This window comes from Otolemur garnettii, unplaced genomic scaffold (assembly GCF_000181295.1).
Source record: "Otolemur garnettii isolate 467f Iridium unplaced genomic scaffold, OtoGar3 scaffold00019, whole genome shotgun sequence".
NCBI classification, from domain to species: domain Eukaryota; kingdom Metazoa; phylum Chordata; class Mammalia; order Primates; family Galagidae; genus Otolemur; species Otolemur garnettii.
Window position 1 is genome coordinate 15,822,404 of NW_003852414.1, and position 14,131 is coordinate 15,836,534.

Below are 14,131 nucleotides of genomic sequence, written 5' to 3' on the forward strand. Positions count from 1 at the left end.
AAAAAAAAAAAAAAAAAAAAAAAAATTAAGAGTGTAGTGTCAACTCTTACCTGACTTTCCAGCCTGCCAGCTTACTACGGGCTTTAGACTTCATAGCTCCCATAATTGTCTGGGTCAATTACTTAAAATAAATCTCTTCAGATAGATGATTGATAGATGGATGGATAGACAGACAGACAGATATTCTATTGGTTCTGTTTCTCTGGAGAGAAAAGAAGACTTACCAGAGCTACTGTTATCTCTTATATTTTGTTTATCTCCTGTTACAGAATAAACTGCCCCCAAACTGATGGCTTAACAATGATTTCATAATCCCCCAGTTCTCTGAGCTACAGGGTTCAGCTGGGGACCTCTTAAGCGATAACTTTTGCACAGGTGCAGTCCAGTGGTAGCTGGAAGTGGAGTCACCTGAAAGCCAGCAGTTGGTGATGACTGCTTGCTGGAAATTCAGGCAGGACTGTCATCTAGAGCAGCCGTCCCCAAGCTTTTTGGCACCAGGGACCAGTTTCAATTCAAGGAAGATAGTTTTTCCACAGACAGCAGAAGGTAGGAGTTAGATTTTCATAAGGATGTGCAGCCTAGATCCCTCACAAGCACAGTTTACAGTAGGGTAGTGTGACCTGCAGAGAATAGAAGGTCACAAGACATGGGTTGGAGTCATTAACAACCTGCATGCCTTCATCATGCCATTGTACCCTCTTTCAACCCAGCTTTCTCATGTCTAAAATAGGAATCATAGTATTTTCTATCTCCTTGCCTGTAGTGGGAATCAGATGGGGTAACAGGCATGCAGATGTTCTGGAAAGTGTACAGTGCTCCACCAGCTTCAGGCTGGTGCCTTCTGATGTGGTTGGGACATTTTACTGTTGTAGAATGTGAAAGTTTGTGTTTCAAATGACTGAGGTATCACAGCAATAGTGACACAGCATCCTCCATTTCTTAATGTCTGTTCCTCTTTTTACACAAGAAAGAGGAATTGCTACACCCATTGTCATCAACACATCTAGTTGGCGTTTGAATCATTCATTGACAGAACTGACTATTTTAGGGGTGGTGGGAGAATGAATGACAGAGATAAAAATCTCATTGGCTATTTCTGCACTCTGTACCCCCAGTTCACCTGGGAAGTGACAAAGAGCATCCATTTATCCTCCAGCCACTGAGCACAGAGACTTACCAAAGTCCCCTTAGTCTGTGAATGAAGGCAGATTTCAGAGATGATTCTCCTATTATTTTTCCTGAGAGATTATTAGGAGCGTTTAGATGTTTAATGTTGACTCTTGATAGGGGGATGGCTAAGGCAAGTCAGTATTTCTGCTGAACCCAACCATGGCAGTGAAAAGGGTCCACACAGGAACATAGTATGTGAATCGAAAACCATTTATATTGAGTGTAAAGAGTCTTAAAAGGCGTACAGGCCGTATGAGCCCTTTCATCTATGGTGAAAAATAATCACAAAAATAATTGCTTCTGGGGCTTGAGGGAAGGCTGGAGACAGGAAGTGTTTAGAAGGGAAGCATACTGAGACCCATAATTTACTTTGAATTACCAAAACGCCAATAAAAATGGATTCATGACAGTCAATAAAGCAGACATAGTGAAAAGTTAACTGGAGAATCTAGCAAGTGAATATTCAAGGACTCGTCCAGTTTTTTCAACTTTTCCTGTACGTTGGGAAATTTTATATTTTAAAAAGATAATTTCAGAAAAATAATTAATATAACAAAAAGCACGAAGGGAACTCTGGTGTTTTTGGTGACACATTACTCGTGTCACCAAAAATTAAGTTACTTGCCAAAGGGAAACAGGAATTTATTTCATTGTAGCTACATTTACCTTTCCTCAAAAAGCTGGATGAAAGAGACGTTTAAAATTATAAACACGTAAGGATCTTGGAGTTTGCAGTATGTCACATGAATTGGTATCAAATTGTATGTATAATTAAGAATTACTTAGTGCCATGTTTTTAACTACACAGTATTTCTTTTTTTTCCCTTTTGCTAATCTCCATGAACCGTATTTTTTTAAATGGTGGGTTCTAAAATGCAAAAGAGTAAAGAGTAGGTGACAGAATTCAGTTAAGAAGACTCAACTATTTCAGTGATGTAAGTTAACTGATGGAAGAAGTATTATTCAAAGCCTCGACTTTGGGATGTGAATAATATCTTGATAATTCATACCTTGAGAATTATTGGCATTCAAGAAGATCAAATCTAAGATGATGGTGACAAATTAAGAGAATTGTATTTTTTCAAAAGGGCAAAATTCAGGAAAGTACAGAACCCAAAACTAGTAAGAATAAAAATGTGGAATGAGAAAGGACCAGTTCCAACGAAGCCAACCTGACTCAGCCCCATTGGTGAATATTCCCTCTCTCTTTTTTTCTATGATTGGCTCCAGTTTAGATACATATTTTTAAGTAATATGGAGAAATAAGTACAGATTTAAAGAGGAAAAAGATAACTAATGAAAAACTTACTTTCCCTCTAAGGAAAACTTGAGAGAAGAAGAAATTCTGTAAACGTTCAAGATGAAAGAGGTGAAAGTATTGCTTGATTACCATTTTCAATCACAGGGAGTATTTTTATAAGGAGAGTCTATGAAAATCTAACAAGGAAAATGGATTTATGTGAAGAGATAGTTCAGTTGTGCAAATAGAAGAATCTCTTGACTTTGAGGTTGGTTAAACCCTGGAATATTTATCAAGAGATGCTGTGGAGCCTATGTCTTTGGAGAATTCCATTAATGAAATATAAATTCGGAGTGGTTCTTGCTAGAGGTTGAGAACTAATTCAGATGACCCCTGAAAGCAGCTTCTTGGGTCTGCATTTTAATAACAATATTTCACTATGCAGTATTTGACATATAGCTGGTACTATTTATGCTTTGGGGGGCTGTCTGTGAGGGATGGCAACTTTAAATTCACTTCACTTAAAGATTGTATTAAATGATTCTCCTTTTCATTGGTCTTGCCTCATAACAAGTGATTCCAGACCGCATTTCTCTTCTTAACTCAGTTTCTGTGTTTTGTAAAATAACTACAATGGAGCCTCCATGTTTCACCACTTCCCTACACTGCCCACCTCCTTAAGTTGACCAGTCTTCATAGACCAGACATTCACCATATGTACATATCAGTACAGTCGGCCTAGGTCCTTATGTTGACCAGCTCTGTATGTTTACCAGTTTGTTACAGTCCTTGGGTGGTCAACTTACAGAGGTTCTAGTGTATCCTGTCATCTCACATTTTTCTATTTAATGTTTTAATAATGCTATTATTAGAAGGGTATTTTTATATTTAAAACCATCGTATTTTCATATTTTCTATTTGTGAGAACTTGATGAGTTACCATCCATCCTATCTTCCTTGGATAAGTGGGATAGAATGAGATGAAAATGTCATATGAATAATTTATCTTCTTCTAGAAAAGTCAACACGGCAAATTCTGGTGTCTCCATTGTAGTCTCTATTTTTGGCTCACTCATCTTCTTTCCCTTTGCAGAGCAAAACTTGCTTCCTGCTGTGATGCTGTTCAAAACTTTGTTGTTTCTCAAAATAATACTCCAGTTGGGACTAATATGAGTTACGAGGTGGAAAGTAAAAAAGAAATCCCAATTAGAGAGAATATCTTTCACATGTTCCCAGTGGTGAGTAAAGATTTGTTGTGGGTTATTTGTGTCACCGTTCTGGACGAATGCTCTCTCACTTTAAGCTGTAACTTACAATAATGAAGGAATTAATTAAAATACCATACAGTTATACCATATAAAATATGTACAGTGAGCCATTTCAAAAAGGCGGTTTTGAAATGCGGTGTGGTTCTGCAGAAAAGAAGGATATTTTTATCTTAAATGATGAGCTCTTCCAGCCTTAAGTCTTCTGGACTCTTCTTCACAGGAGATGTGGTTCATGAGCTTTCTGCAAAGTAATTGCCAGGGCTTGTGAAAATGGGCATTTTACCTCCAGGATAATATTCTTCTGCTTGTTGGTTTTGGTAGCTGAATCAATTCCTTCACAAAGAATGTTTATGTTGCTTCTCTTTGGGAAGTAAATATGTAAGCATTCGTGTTCCATAAACATAACTACCATAAAACAGGGATTTTTTCCCCTATGTTCATTAGCATATCCCAATCTCCTAGAACATTTCCCAGTGCATATATGCGTTCACTATATATTTGTTAAATAAACAAATGAGTGAGGACATGGTATAATACCTTTTGGCACAGTGAGAAGAAACTTGACCTTAGTACGAATCCAAACTTGAGGAAATTTTTATCATGAAGAAGGAAATTCCCATTGCTTAAGAATACACACTCTTAGTCCCTTTCCATGATTTGATTAAAATCAGTTAGACTAAGTCACTATGGCCAAAATAGGATCACATCAGGGGATAATGTAGTTTACCAATTGGAGGATATTGGATTGTTACCATTCTATTTTGTTGGGCCTTTGACTTCTTTCAATTTATTGTTGATCATATGAGTTGTTCCAATTTTTTATATTACAATTCAGAAGAAGAGTGATGTGTTCTCAACTAGCAGACATAATGTAAGAGTATTCCACTAGAACCCACTTTCTGGGTAAGGGACACAAATACAACTTGGACTCTACCTAACAAATGCAAACAATGTCACCTAATCGTCTGTACCCTCATAGTAAGCTGAAATAAAAAAAATTCAGAGTAAGAAGAATTTGCTGAGAATGAATGAGACATAAGTGAAAAATGGTAAGGAAAATACTGCAAATTTTCTGGGAGGAAAGGGGGATAAAAATAACTCCTAATGAATCCTGACAGTACATAGAAATTGCCAATAATTGAAAAGATAACAAAAGAATATTTCTGTTCCCTATCAGGGAAGACCTTGGAGAATCTGACAATGAGAAACTCTTTTACCAATGCAGTTTTTGCTCATATCTGCCTTGCTTCCTGCTGACCAGAACAGAGGAGTAGCAGCTATTTTGCTTCTCATTTGGTACTTTGAAAATTATATCTTAGCATAGGTTTGATAATTATGATGCACACAACAATTGCAACTGCTTTCCAAATTTATGCTGATTTTTTTTTGAAGTTGGGAAGAAGAAATTCTGCAGTGAACACAGTAACAACTGCAGAGTGAGGTCACTTTTTTGCATTGCTTCCAACTACACCTTCCATGGCTGGGTGGGGCTTGAGGTCTACTCTGCCCTTCAGCTTGGAGCTCCCTGGAACTACCTGGTTGGCACAGCAGATCTCGATTAATGCTGCTGATGAAACGGTGTGAAGTCACTTCCTCCAGAAACTTTTCTAAGTCACTTGAAAAGGAAAACAACAGAGCTAATTTTCAACCAGAGTGAGCCAGGAGCAGGCAGTGGAGCTGAACAAATTTGCATTTTCTTAGGAGGTTTATTTCAGGGAATGTTGAGGTTTGTAATTTATTTAAATCCTTACTGAACATGAGATACTGAAGCATATGGATGTTTTCCCTCAGTTGACCAAGAAACCAGAGAAAAACATTCATTATTTTGAGTGCATAATTTGAGATATGTTTCCCTCAGTAATCTTTTCTATTTTGTACCATGAAGAGCATATTTGCATTTTTGCATTCTACCCTATCTATAAAATTCAGAATTGATTGTGGAACCATTTAGTAGACACTGTCTGAAGACATCCTGAGCTAGAAGTTCAGTGACATGAACTAGTCCGTAATATCTGGGAACTATCCATTTAGGAGCCAGGCAGTCTCAGAGGCTTTGCAGTTTAATGAGAAATAAAAGTTGATGAAGTCAACATTTTAACTTACTTGGTGAGAATCTGTGCAGTGTGTTGTGGTTAAGAGTCTGTACTCTGGAGCAGACTGTCTGGATTCATATCCCATCTCTGTCACTTTTGAGCTCCTGCCTGAGCCCATGCCTCTCTATTTTCCCATCTGTAGAATGGTCAGTGGGCTGTTGTTTGGATTAAATGTGCTTGTAAGTTAAACACATGGAACAATGCCTCACACATAGCAAGCACAGTATGACTTTTAAGTTTGAAAGTCAAACCTACAAAGAGAGAAGGATTGAAAACAGAGTTCTCTTTGCTTACTGAGCATCTCCCAGATCGAGTCAGTACCAGTGGCAGATGGTAGTCATAGTGGTTCAGGAAAGTCTGCGGATACTCAGGGCTGTTCAGACCACATGGGCATGGGCTTTTGCCAGTGGTGCTGGTAAACTGCCTTTGGGAGGAGATATGCCTGGATTGTATAGGCTTTGCCAATTTCAGTGGTGTAAATATTCCCATCATGGACAATTTCAATTCACCATTGGTTTAACTACCAGATCACAAAATTCCTGAATATTTACCAGGTGGCTTTTGCAATCTGGGATAAGCCAGCTCCACTACACTGGGTACCCCAGGTGAGCCTTATTGAAAGCTGTACTCAATACATTGACTATGCTGGATCTGGAGGAAGAGATCAGCCTCTGAGAGATGAGAACAGCCTCTCTGTCTTGGAGAGTTTACACTGTAACCCTAGAGACATTGTCAGTGTATTGGGACCTTATAACTGTGCAACATGAGCTGCCAGCCTTGCTGTGGGCTCCAGGTCACATTATTACTTCAGGGAAGATGACCAGGAAAGGAAAAGTGCACTGATGAATTGAAAAGTTATGTTTCAGGCTGTGGAGAATTAGGGGAAAGTGGGAGAGCTTTTGGGGTAAGCAGGTTGGGCCCTAGGAAGAAATAAAGATTCAGGCCTTGGAAATTAATTTGAAATATATCAGTAGAGAGTTGCTAGGCCTCCCTGAAGCACCTTGGTCCGTCATTTGTGGAGATGGCAGGCATAAATCTAATATCATTACACTGCCTAAAGGTCTAATTATTTAAGAAGCACAGGGAATTTTTGCTAAATTACCTATTCATTTTGTGCCTTGGAATAGATTGAATGCTATTTTCTAATTTCTTTATTTTTTCTTTTTAGCTGAAAATTTCCTATTTATCATAAAGGCACAATGTGGAATTCTGCCATTGTCATTTTATGTACTTAATTATATTTTGTATACAAAGATATTTCCTATTATTATATTATGTGCATTATATGATGTCTATTCTCAAGAGAAATGAAATTTAGGCTCACATGATGACTTTTTATTAGAAGACATCATAAGCCGATAAGCATGTCACATGGCTGCTTGCTTTTTTTCTTACTCTTTTTCTTCTCAGCTTGTATAAAGACTGAAGATACTAGAATTAAGCGGATGTTTGTGGTTCTGACGTTAGCAGCTTTTCATGGTAGTTTTTCATTTTCTCCTGCTAGGCCCAGCCTTTCGTGGAGTACCCTTATAATCAGTGTGCAGTGGTTGGAAACGGGGGAATTCTGAATAAGTCTCTCTGTGGAGCTGAAATAGACAAATCTGACTTCGTTTTTAGGTAAGACTTATCAAGTTGGTTTCTTTGAAATAAAAGATTAAAAAAAATAGTTTGGTACTTTTTAGAGCAGCTGTACTGTACTCAACCTTTGGGACACCTGGCACTGATTTCATGGAAGACGATGATTTTTCCACGGACATGGATTCAGGGGGCGTTGGATCCTCCTAGGAAGCACGCAGTCGACATGTCTCCCATGTGCAGTTTACAGTAGGGTTTGTGCTCCTATGAGGCTCTAATGCCACTGCTGATGTGACAGGAGGCAGAGCTCAGGTAGTGAAGTGGGCAGTGGGCAATGGCTGTAATAGAGATGAAGCTTTACTAGCTCACCTACCATTCACCTCCTGCTGGGTGGCCTGGTTCCTAACAGACCACAGACCAGTACTGGTCTGCAGCACAAGGGTTGAGGACTACAGTTTTAGAGGGAGAGTCAAAAGATATCATGTCGAAATTTGGACCTTTGAGCTGTGTTGCTGAAGTCTACAGATTATCCACATTGGCTTTCTGGAAGTGTTAATGAGTTCTTCATAATGTAGATACCAAAAGGATAAAGACGTGCTGTGGTTGTGTATGTTTAGGAGTTTAGGAAACTCAGGGTGAAACAATGGTGAACGAGATCTTGTCAAAGCCTTCAATGTGTTAATTGGCCCCATGCCTCAGCACTCTGAGGGGCAACAGTTCCCAGACTCACCTGACCTTAAAGGCCATTTTTCTTATAGAGCATTTCAAGGATGTTTTGTTTGGGGGGTATTACTTGGAAAAGTGCCAACTAAAGTATTTTCTAGCCATCCAACATCATTATGTAGTTTTCTGGCTTGAAATTTTTTAAAAACTGTGAAGTTTCTAAATTCTGGTGTTTTAAAATATTTTCTGTGTCAATACCAGCTAGCTGGCAAAAATAGAGACAGAATGGTACTAACAACCCATGCCACAAAACATCTCTACTTTCAGAATATGATGGAAAGGTAACTTATCCATCTGAGGATGGTTTTCAGTTGCAGCACGTCTTTTTAAGTAGAAATCCGTTTCTTCCTGTTTTAGGAATGCTGATTTTATGTATCAGAGTTAATGTTTTGATCCCTGTTGATTGAGTGTTGCCCTTTTTAGCAAGTAAAAAAGAAAGATGATTTTAGCTCCCCTGGTTTTAAAGTTGTATGCTGAAGGTATTGATGGAGCAATAGGCCTGACAGCCCAACAATTATTGAATATTCATGTTCTTCATGATTAATGTTAAAATGGCCAGTATCTAAGTGGTTGAGCCATTTCGTTCAAGAACTCAGTGTGAACAGGCCATAATGAAGATAAATAATTCTTCTTGCAATAGACTTTTTATAGACTTAAAATTCCCAAAACATCTGTGATGAGGATTATGCCTGAACATTCATTTTACTTTATAGCAAGTATAGGAAATACAAATTTAGGTTCAAATACTAAAAATAAACAACCCCCCCAAAAAAAACCCTCAGCAGATATTTAATTTATAACTCTAAAATAAATGTGTATGTTTCTAGATTCTACATTTGCTGATACCAGGTATTTTTCTGAATATAGAATTCCCTTTGAAGCTAGTCATTTAAACTGAAAGGCAAAATGAAGGCTAGACATTGTTCGGGTCATTTAAAATTTAATTTTTAAGGCTGAAAATATTTTGGCTATGCATGTTGATAGTTTATAAAATAATCTGGAAGCTGATGTTTTTCATTTCAAAAGATTGGGAGGTATGAAATAAGTGGAGGAAGAAAACATAGGCGATGATTACACAGTTAATGATTATGCAGATAAAATAGTCACTATTTTAAGTGTCACACAAACTTTATGGCCACCCTTTACTATTGCTATATTATGACTATACTACTGTGTGTGTGTATATGTAAAAAAATACAGCATACTACTATTCTATGATACATATGGTATACCATGTATATGTATACATATAAGGTCTGACAGTAAAGTTCACAAACTTGCCCCCATGTGCTTGTGTTTGCAGCACTGTACAAATACCTCAGTAAGGTTTCAAAGCCTTGGTATGTCAGGGTCTCACAGCTGTGTTCCTGTGGATGTCTGACAATGTCTGGCTGAGTGGTTTTCATTATTGTTATTGGGTGCTTCTGTGTGCTGTTGTGAGCCTATCAGAGCTTGAGTTAGAGCAATGAACAAACATTTAATTTTGTTAAACTTGGAAAATGTGGAAGTGAAATCAGGGACTAATTGTTAGTCCAAGTTTATGGGGATAATTCTATGAAGAAAATGGCAATGGACAAATGGAAAAAATGTTTTCCTGAGGATAGAGAAAGGATCACTGATGAAGAGGAGTCAAGGTGGCCAGTAATGAGCAGAACTGATGAAAACATTGCAAAACTTCATCCATTGTTATATCAAAATCATCAATAACTGTGACTGTGAGACACATAGAAGAACAAGTAAATATGGATAGAGAAACATTTAGGAAAATCCTAACTGAAAATCTTAGCCAACAATTCATGGCTCTTGCATGACAACAGTGCACCAGCTTACACAGCACTTTCTGCAAGGGAGTTTTTAATGAGTAAATAAATGACTGTATTAGAACACCTTCTCTGCTCACCTGGTATGTCCTCCAATGACTTTTTTCTTTATCCAAAGATAAATTGAAAAAAAGGGATTTTGATAACATTAAGCACATCAAGGGTAATATGATGACAGCTTTGATGCCCATTCCAGAAAAGGGGTTCCAAAATTGCTTTGAAGGATGAACTAGACACTGACACTGGTGCATATAGAGGTCTTCAAAGGTTACCTCAGTACTATTCAACAATGGGATATGTAGCACTTTTCATAGCATGTATTCACAAATTAAATTGTCTGACCTCATGTAGCATACTGCTATACTATAGGACTGTTTCTGTATAGGTATACAAATAGATAAATACAATTATATATATATGTGTGTGTGTATATATACATATATACCCATGTATACACACATGCACATATACGCACATATACAGGTTGGCCATAAAGTTCACATGCAATTTAAAATTGCACACTATTTTAAAAATGCACATGAACTTTGTAGCCACCCTAGATAGTGTGCACACACCCACACACATAAAAAAAATCCTTCCTCTAGGAATCTCCTGTATACTATATCCGAAGTCACTGGTGATTCATCTGTCCAGTACAATATGAGATTGTACTAGAAAGTAGATTTGTTATAAGAAGCCCACTAGGAGGCCATATCTGTGGCTTAGTATGAATGACTAACATTTATTTCAACAGGGTGCCCTATTTATTTTCTGACTTTTTATATCGATGAGGGAAGTGCGTGTTTCGTTTATTTGTAAGTTTCATAAAGCATGCCATAGAATATTTCAAAGTCGTCATATTCAAGATGATGTCAACTTTAAACAGCCTCCCGTAGGAAGCACTCGAGGCCGTTCCCCTTTTCTGCTTAGCTTTACTACTTGAAATTCTATAAACGTTATTTAGGGAGCCATAACCAACTTTCCCTTTTTTGTGACTGGAATATAATTACTCAAACTTAGAATTCTTAATTCGTTTTCCAATTTAAAAACAAATTAGTACTCCAAGGAAGATGAGAACATTGGTGTGAAAACATTACTATATAAAGAACATTAAGGTTTTATTTATTAACACCATAATTTGATGGCAAAACGATCCATATGGGAATCGGAAGATTTTCATTTTTTAATGTAGTCTTTGCTTCTGGCAGGCTCTATAACTTTAGTCCCAATGCCTCAATTTTGGGGAAGTCTGTAAATTAGTGATTGCACCACTGTGGGAATATAATCAATATAAATAAGACTTTTAATAAAAAGGATCGGAAGAGCTTTAAAAGTTAGTCTAGGTATAATTGTCGTTTTTGGTTTTCATACTTACAGAGGTCATTATCAATGTTAAAAAGGCTTCGTCAAATTTGTTTACTTTTTACAAAGTCAGCTATAACTCAGTAGATATTAAATAATTATAAATGGAAATCAGATGGATTCTGAGAATCTCTTAACAGCAACTATTTTCTGTAGTGTAAGGACCATTATCATATGGACATATGTGTATATACTTTTTTTTTTCACAAGTTCTCTTTTGAAAATTGTTTTCCTTTCAAATTTCAGATGTAACCTCCCTCCAACCACAGGAGATGTTAGTAAAGATGTTGGAAGCAAAACAAACCTCGTTACTGTGAATCCCAGTATCATAACACTGAAGTAAGTATCAGCAAGTTACCTAACTGTTAGAGAACATTTCTCCACTGTTTAACATGTTTCTTAGTCTGAGGGTTAATCTTTTTGCTGAGACAGACCTGCAATACAGCTGGGATGGCATTTTGGGAAAATATATAAGAATACATTTGCAAATTTTGACATTCGATCAAGGTTGTGGTTCATTAGAGTGACAACTCGGTTGGACTTCTAATGTCATAAGCTAAATGTTTCAAGTCAAATAAGAACTTATTTCCTCATCTTTTTAAAAATAGCACAGTTGCCTTTTCCCATTTTCTTTCAGAGTTTTAGCATATCTCTTTTATCTTGGCAGTACTTTCTTGATGAACCTTAATGTACTTAGAAACTTCAGAGAGTTAGTTCTAGGACAACCTGGCAAAATGCAGTTGAATTGAATAGTTTAAAACGAATGACCATGTTTCACTTCTGCAATGAAATGACCGTAGAATCATTGGTTAGTTAATAAAAAAAAAATCCCACGTGTAGTTTTACTTTATTTTTTATCAAAAATGACTGATAAATATAATTAATAGATTAAGGCTCTTCAAATAGTTCTAGCATTGCTTGAGAGAAAATAAAATATTTACATGCATTCCGAAGCTTATTTTCTAAAAGCTTACAATCATCCTGAGAAGAACACTTACTAAGGTGTCATTTAAATCATATACGTGGAGAGAGCATAATGCAGACAAGAAATTTTAAAATACCAGTAGAACCTCCATAGTTATCCACTTCCTTAGACCACCTCCTTAAGTTGACCTAATTTTCGTTTTCCATAGACCGGACATGTACCACATATATGTATCAGCACAGTAGCCCTAGTTCCTTATGTTGACAAGTTTGTTACAGTCCCTTGGGTAGTCAACTTACAGATGTTCTACTCTGTGTGTGTGTATAAAGGGTTTCTAAAGGAAACTTCTACTTTATAATTAAATATGTCCAAAGGGTGTACAAATCACAAGTGTTCAGTTCAATGGCTTTTAAGAAAATCTATTGATATGTGTGCTATGCTAGAAAAAATATTTCATCATTATAAATTCAGAAGCTATTTCACTATCAACAAACAACTTTAGAAAATAATTACTGAGTTGGAAAATAAAATACTACAAGAAACTTCTGTCTGGTAAGAAAATAACGCAGTTTGAAGGAGTAGGGCGCTGGCCCCATATACTGGAGGTGGTGGGTTCAAACCAGGCCCTGGCCAAAAAAAAAAAAGAAGGTAGGAAGTGAACGCCCACGTATTCCATGAAAGACAGATGAAGCTCTAACCCTAAATATGGACATGATGCTTACTTGAGTGGTTTTCCCTGAGTGCATATTTATCTCTTTAATGTGCAGAATATTAATGGTTCAGTTTTTTGACCACTGGTAAATTCAACCTCCTGTTAACCAAAACTGCTTCTTTGATTAGTATTATTGTGATTATTATGACTTCTTAAAATTTGGCAGATATGGCAACTTAAAGGAAAAGAAAGCAGTATTCCTGGAGGACATTGCAACCTATGGAGACGCATTTCTTCTTCTGCCAGCATTTTCTTTCAGGGCCAACACTGGTACCTCCTTTAAAGTATATTACACACTGAGAGAGTCTAAGGCAAGACAGAAGGTTCTGTTTTTCCATCCCAAGTACCTGAAACATCTGGCCCTTTTCTGGAGAACTAAAGGTGTGACGGCGTACCGCTTGTCCACCGGCTTGATGATTACAAGTGTTGCCGTGGAGCTGTGTGAAAATGTGAAGCTGTATGGATTTTGGCCCTTCTCTAAAACTGTAGAAGATACACCGGTCAGCCATCACTACTATGACAACACCTTGCCTAAACGCGGTTTCCATCAGATGCCCAAAGAATACAGCCAGATCCTCCAGCTGCATGTGAAAGGAATCCTCAAACTGCAATTTAGCAAATGTGAAATAGCTTAAACAAAATGTCTTAAAATGGGAATCATTTTAATATAACATGGTAGGTAGCAGTGCCTCCAAATACTAAAGGATTTGGTAATAGAGTTTTACAGGAAAAGCCTCCAAATTTTTTTTTTGGCCAAAGTTCCCCACTAACTTTGCAAGTTCGGCAAGTCATTCAATCATTCTCATCTTCAGTTTCTTTCCCTGTAAAGTGGAGACCATCATATTTGACTCATGCAATTAAAATGTGATTAAATTATAAAAACTCTTGGCATAACATTTGGTGTGAGGTAGGGATTCAATGAAATTTTGTTGTTGTTGTTGCTATTTATAATGGCTATTTCAGCCCTCACCAGACTGCTAATAAAAGGCATGTTATCTTGGCTACCTTTACTGAAGAGAACGGCTAATTTGGGGGCAATTGTTGAGTTTCTGTCTCTGGCAGATTATTCTTTATTGATACTATCCTTCCCATTTCTCTTTATGTCTTAAAGAGTGCATACAAGAAAATTGTGTATGTAAATAAGAAATCCTTGATCATTCCAGAATGAAATTCTTCTTTGTGCACTTGTGATATTATTTGCAATGACATGCCGGTTGGATTTCAGCTGCTGCTTTTTCTCCTT

General features: G+C 37.1%; 1 protein-coding gene across 1 annotated transcript in view; it reads left to right on the forward strand.

Moving 5' to 3' along the window:
- ST8SIA6 (ST8 alpha-N-acetyl-neuraminide alpha-2,8-sialyltransferase 6) overlaps positions 1–13,665 on the forward strand; it is a 94,893-nt gene extending 81,228 nt beyond the window's left edge. Inside the window, exons 5-8 of the mRNA XM_003786783.2 lie at positions 3,504–3,648; positions 7,276–7,388; positions 11,498–11,590; positions 13,055–13,665. Coding sequence (XP_003786831.1) covers positions 3,504–3,648; positions 7,276–7,388; positions 11,498–11,590; positions 13,055–13,523 — 820 coding nt within the window. The 3' untranslated portion in view covers positions 13,524–13,665. The remainder of the gene's footprint in view (positions 1–3,503; positions 3,649–7,275; positions 7,389–11,497; positions 11,591–13,054) is intronic.
- Positions 13,666–14,131: the final 466 nt, after the last annotated feature.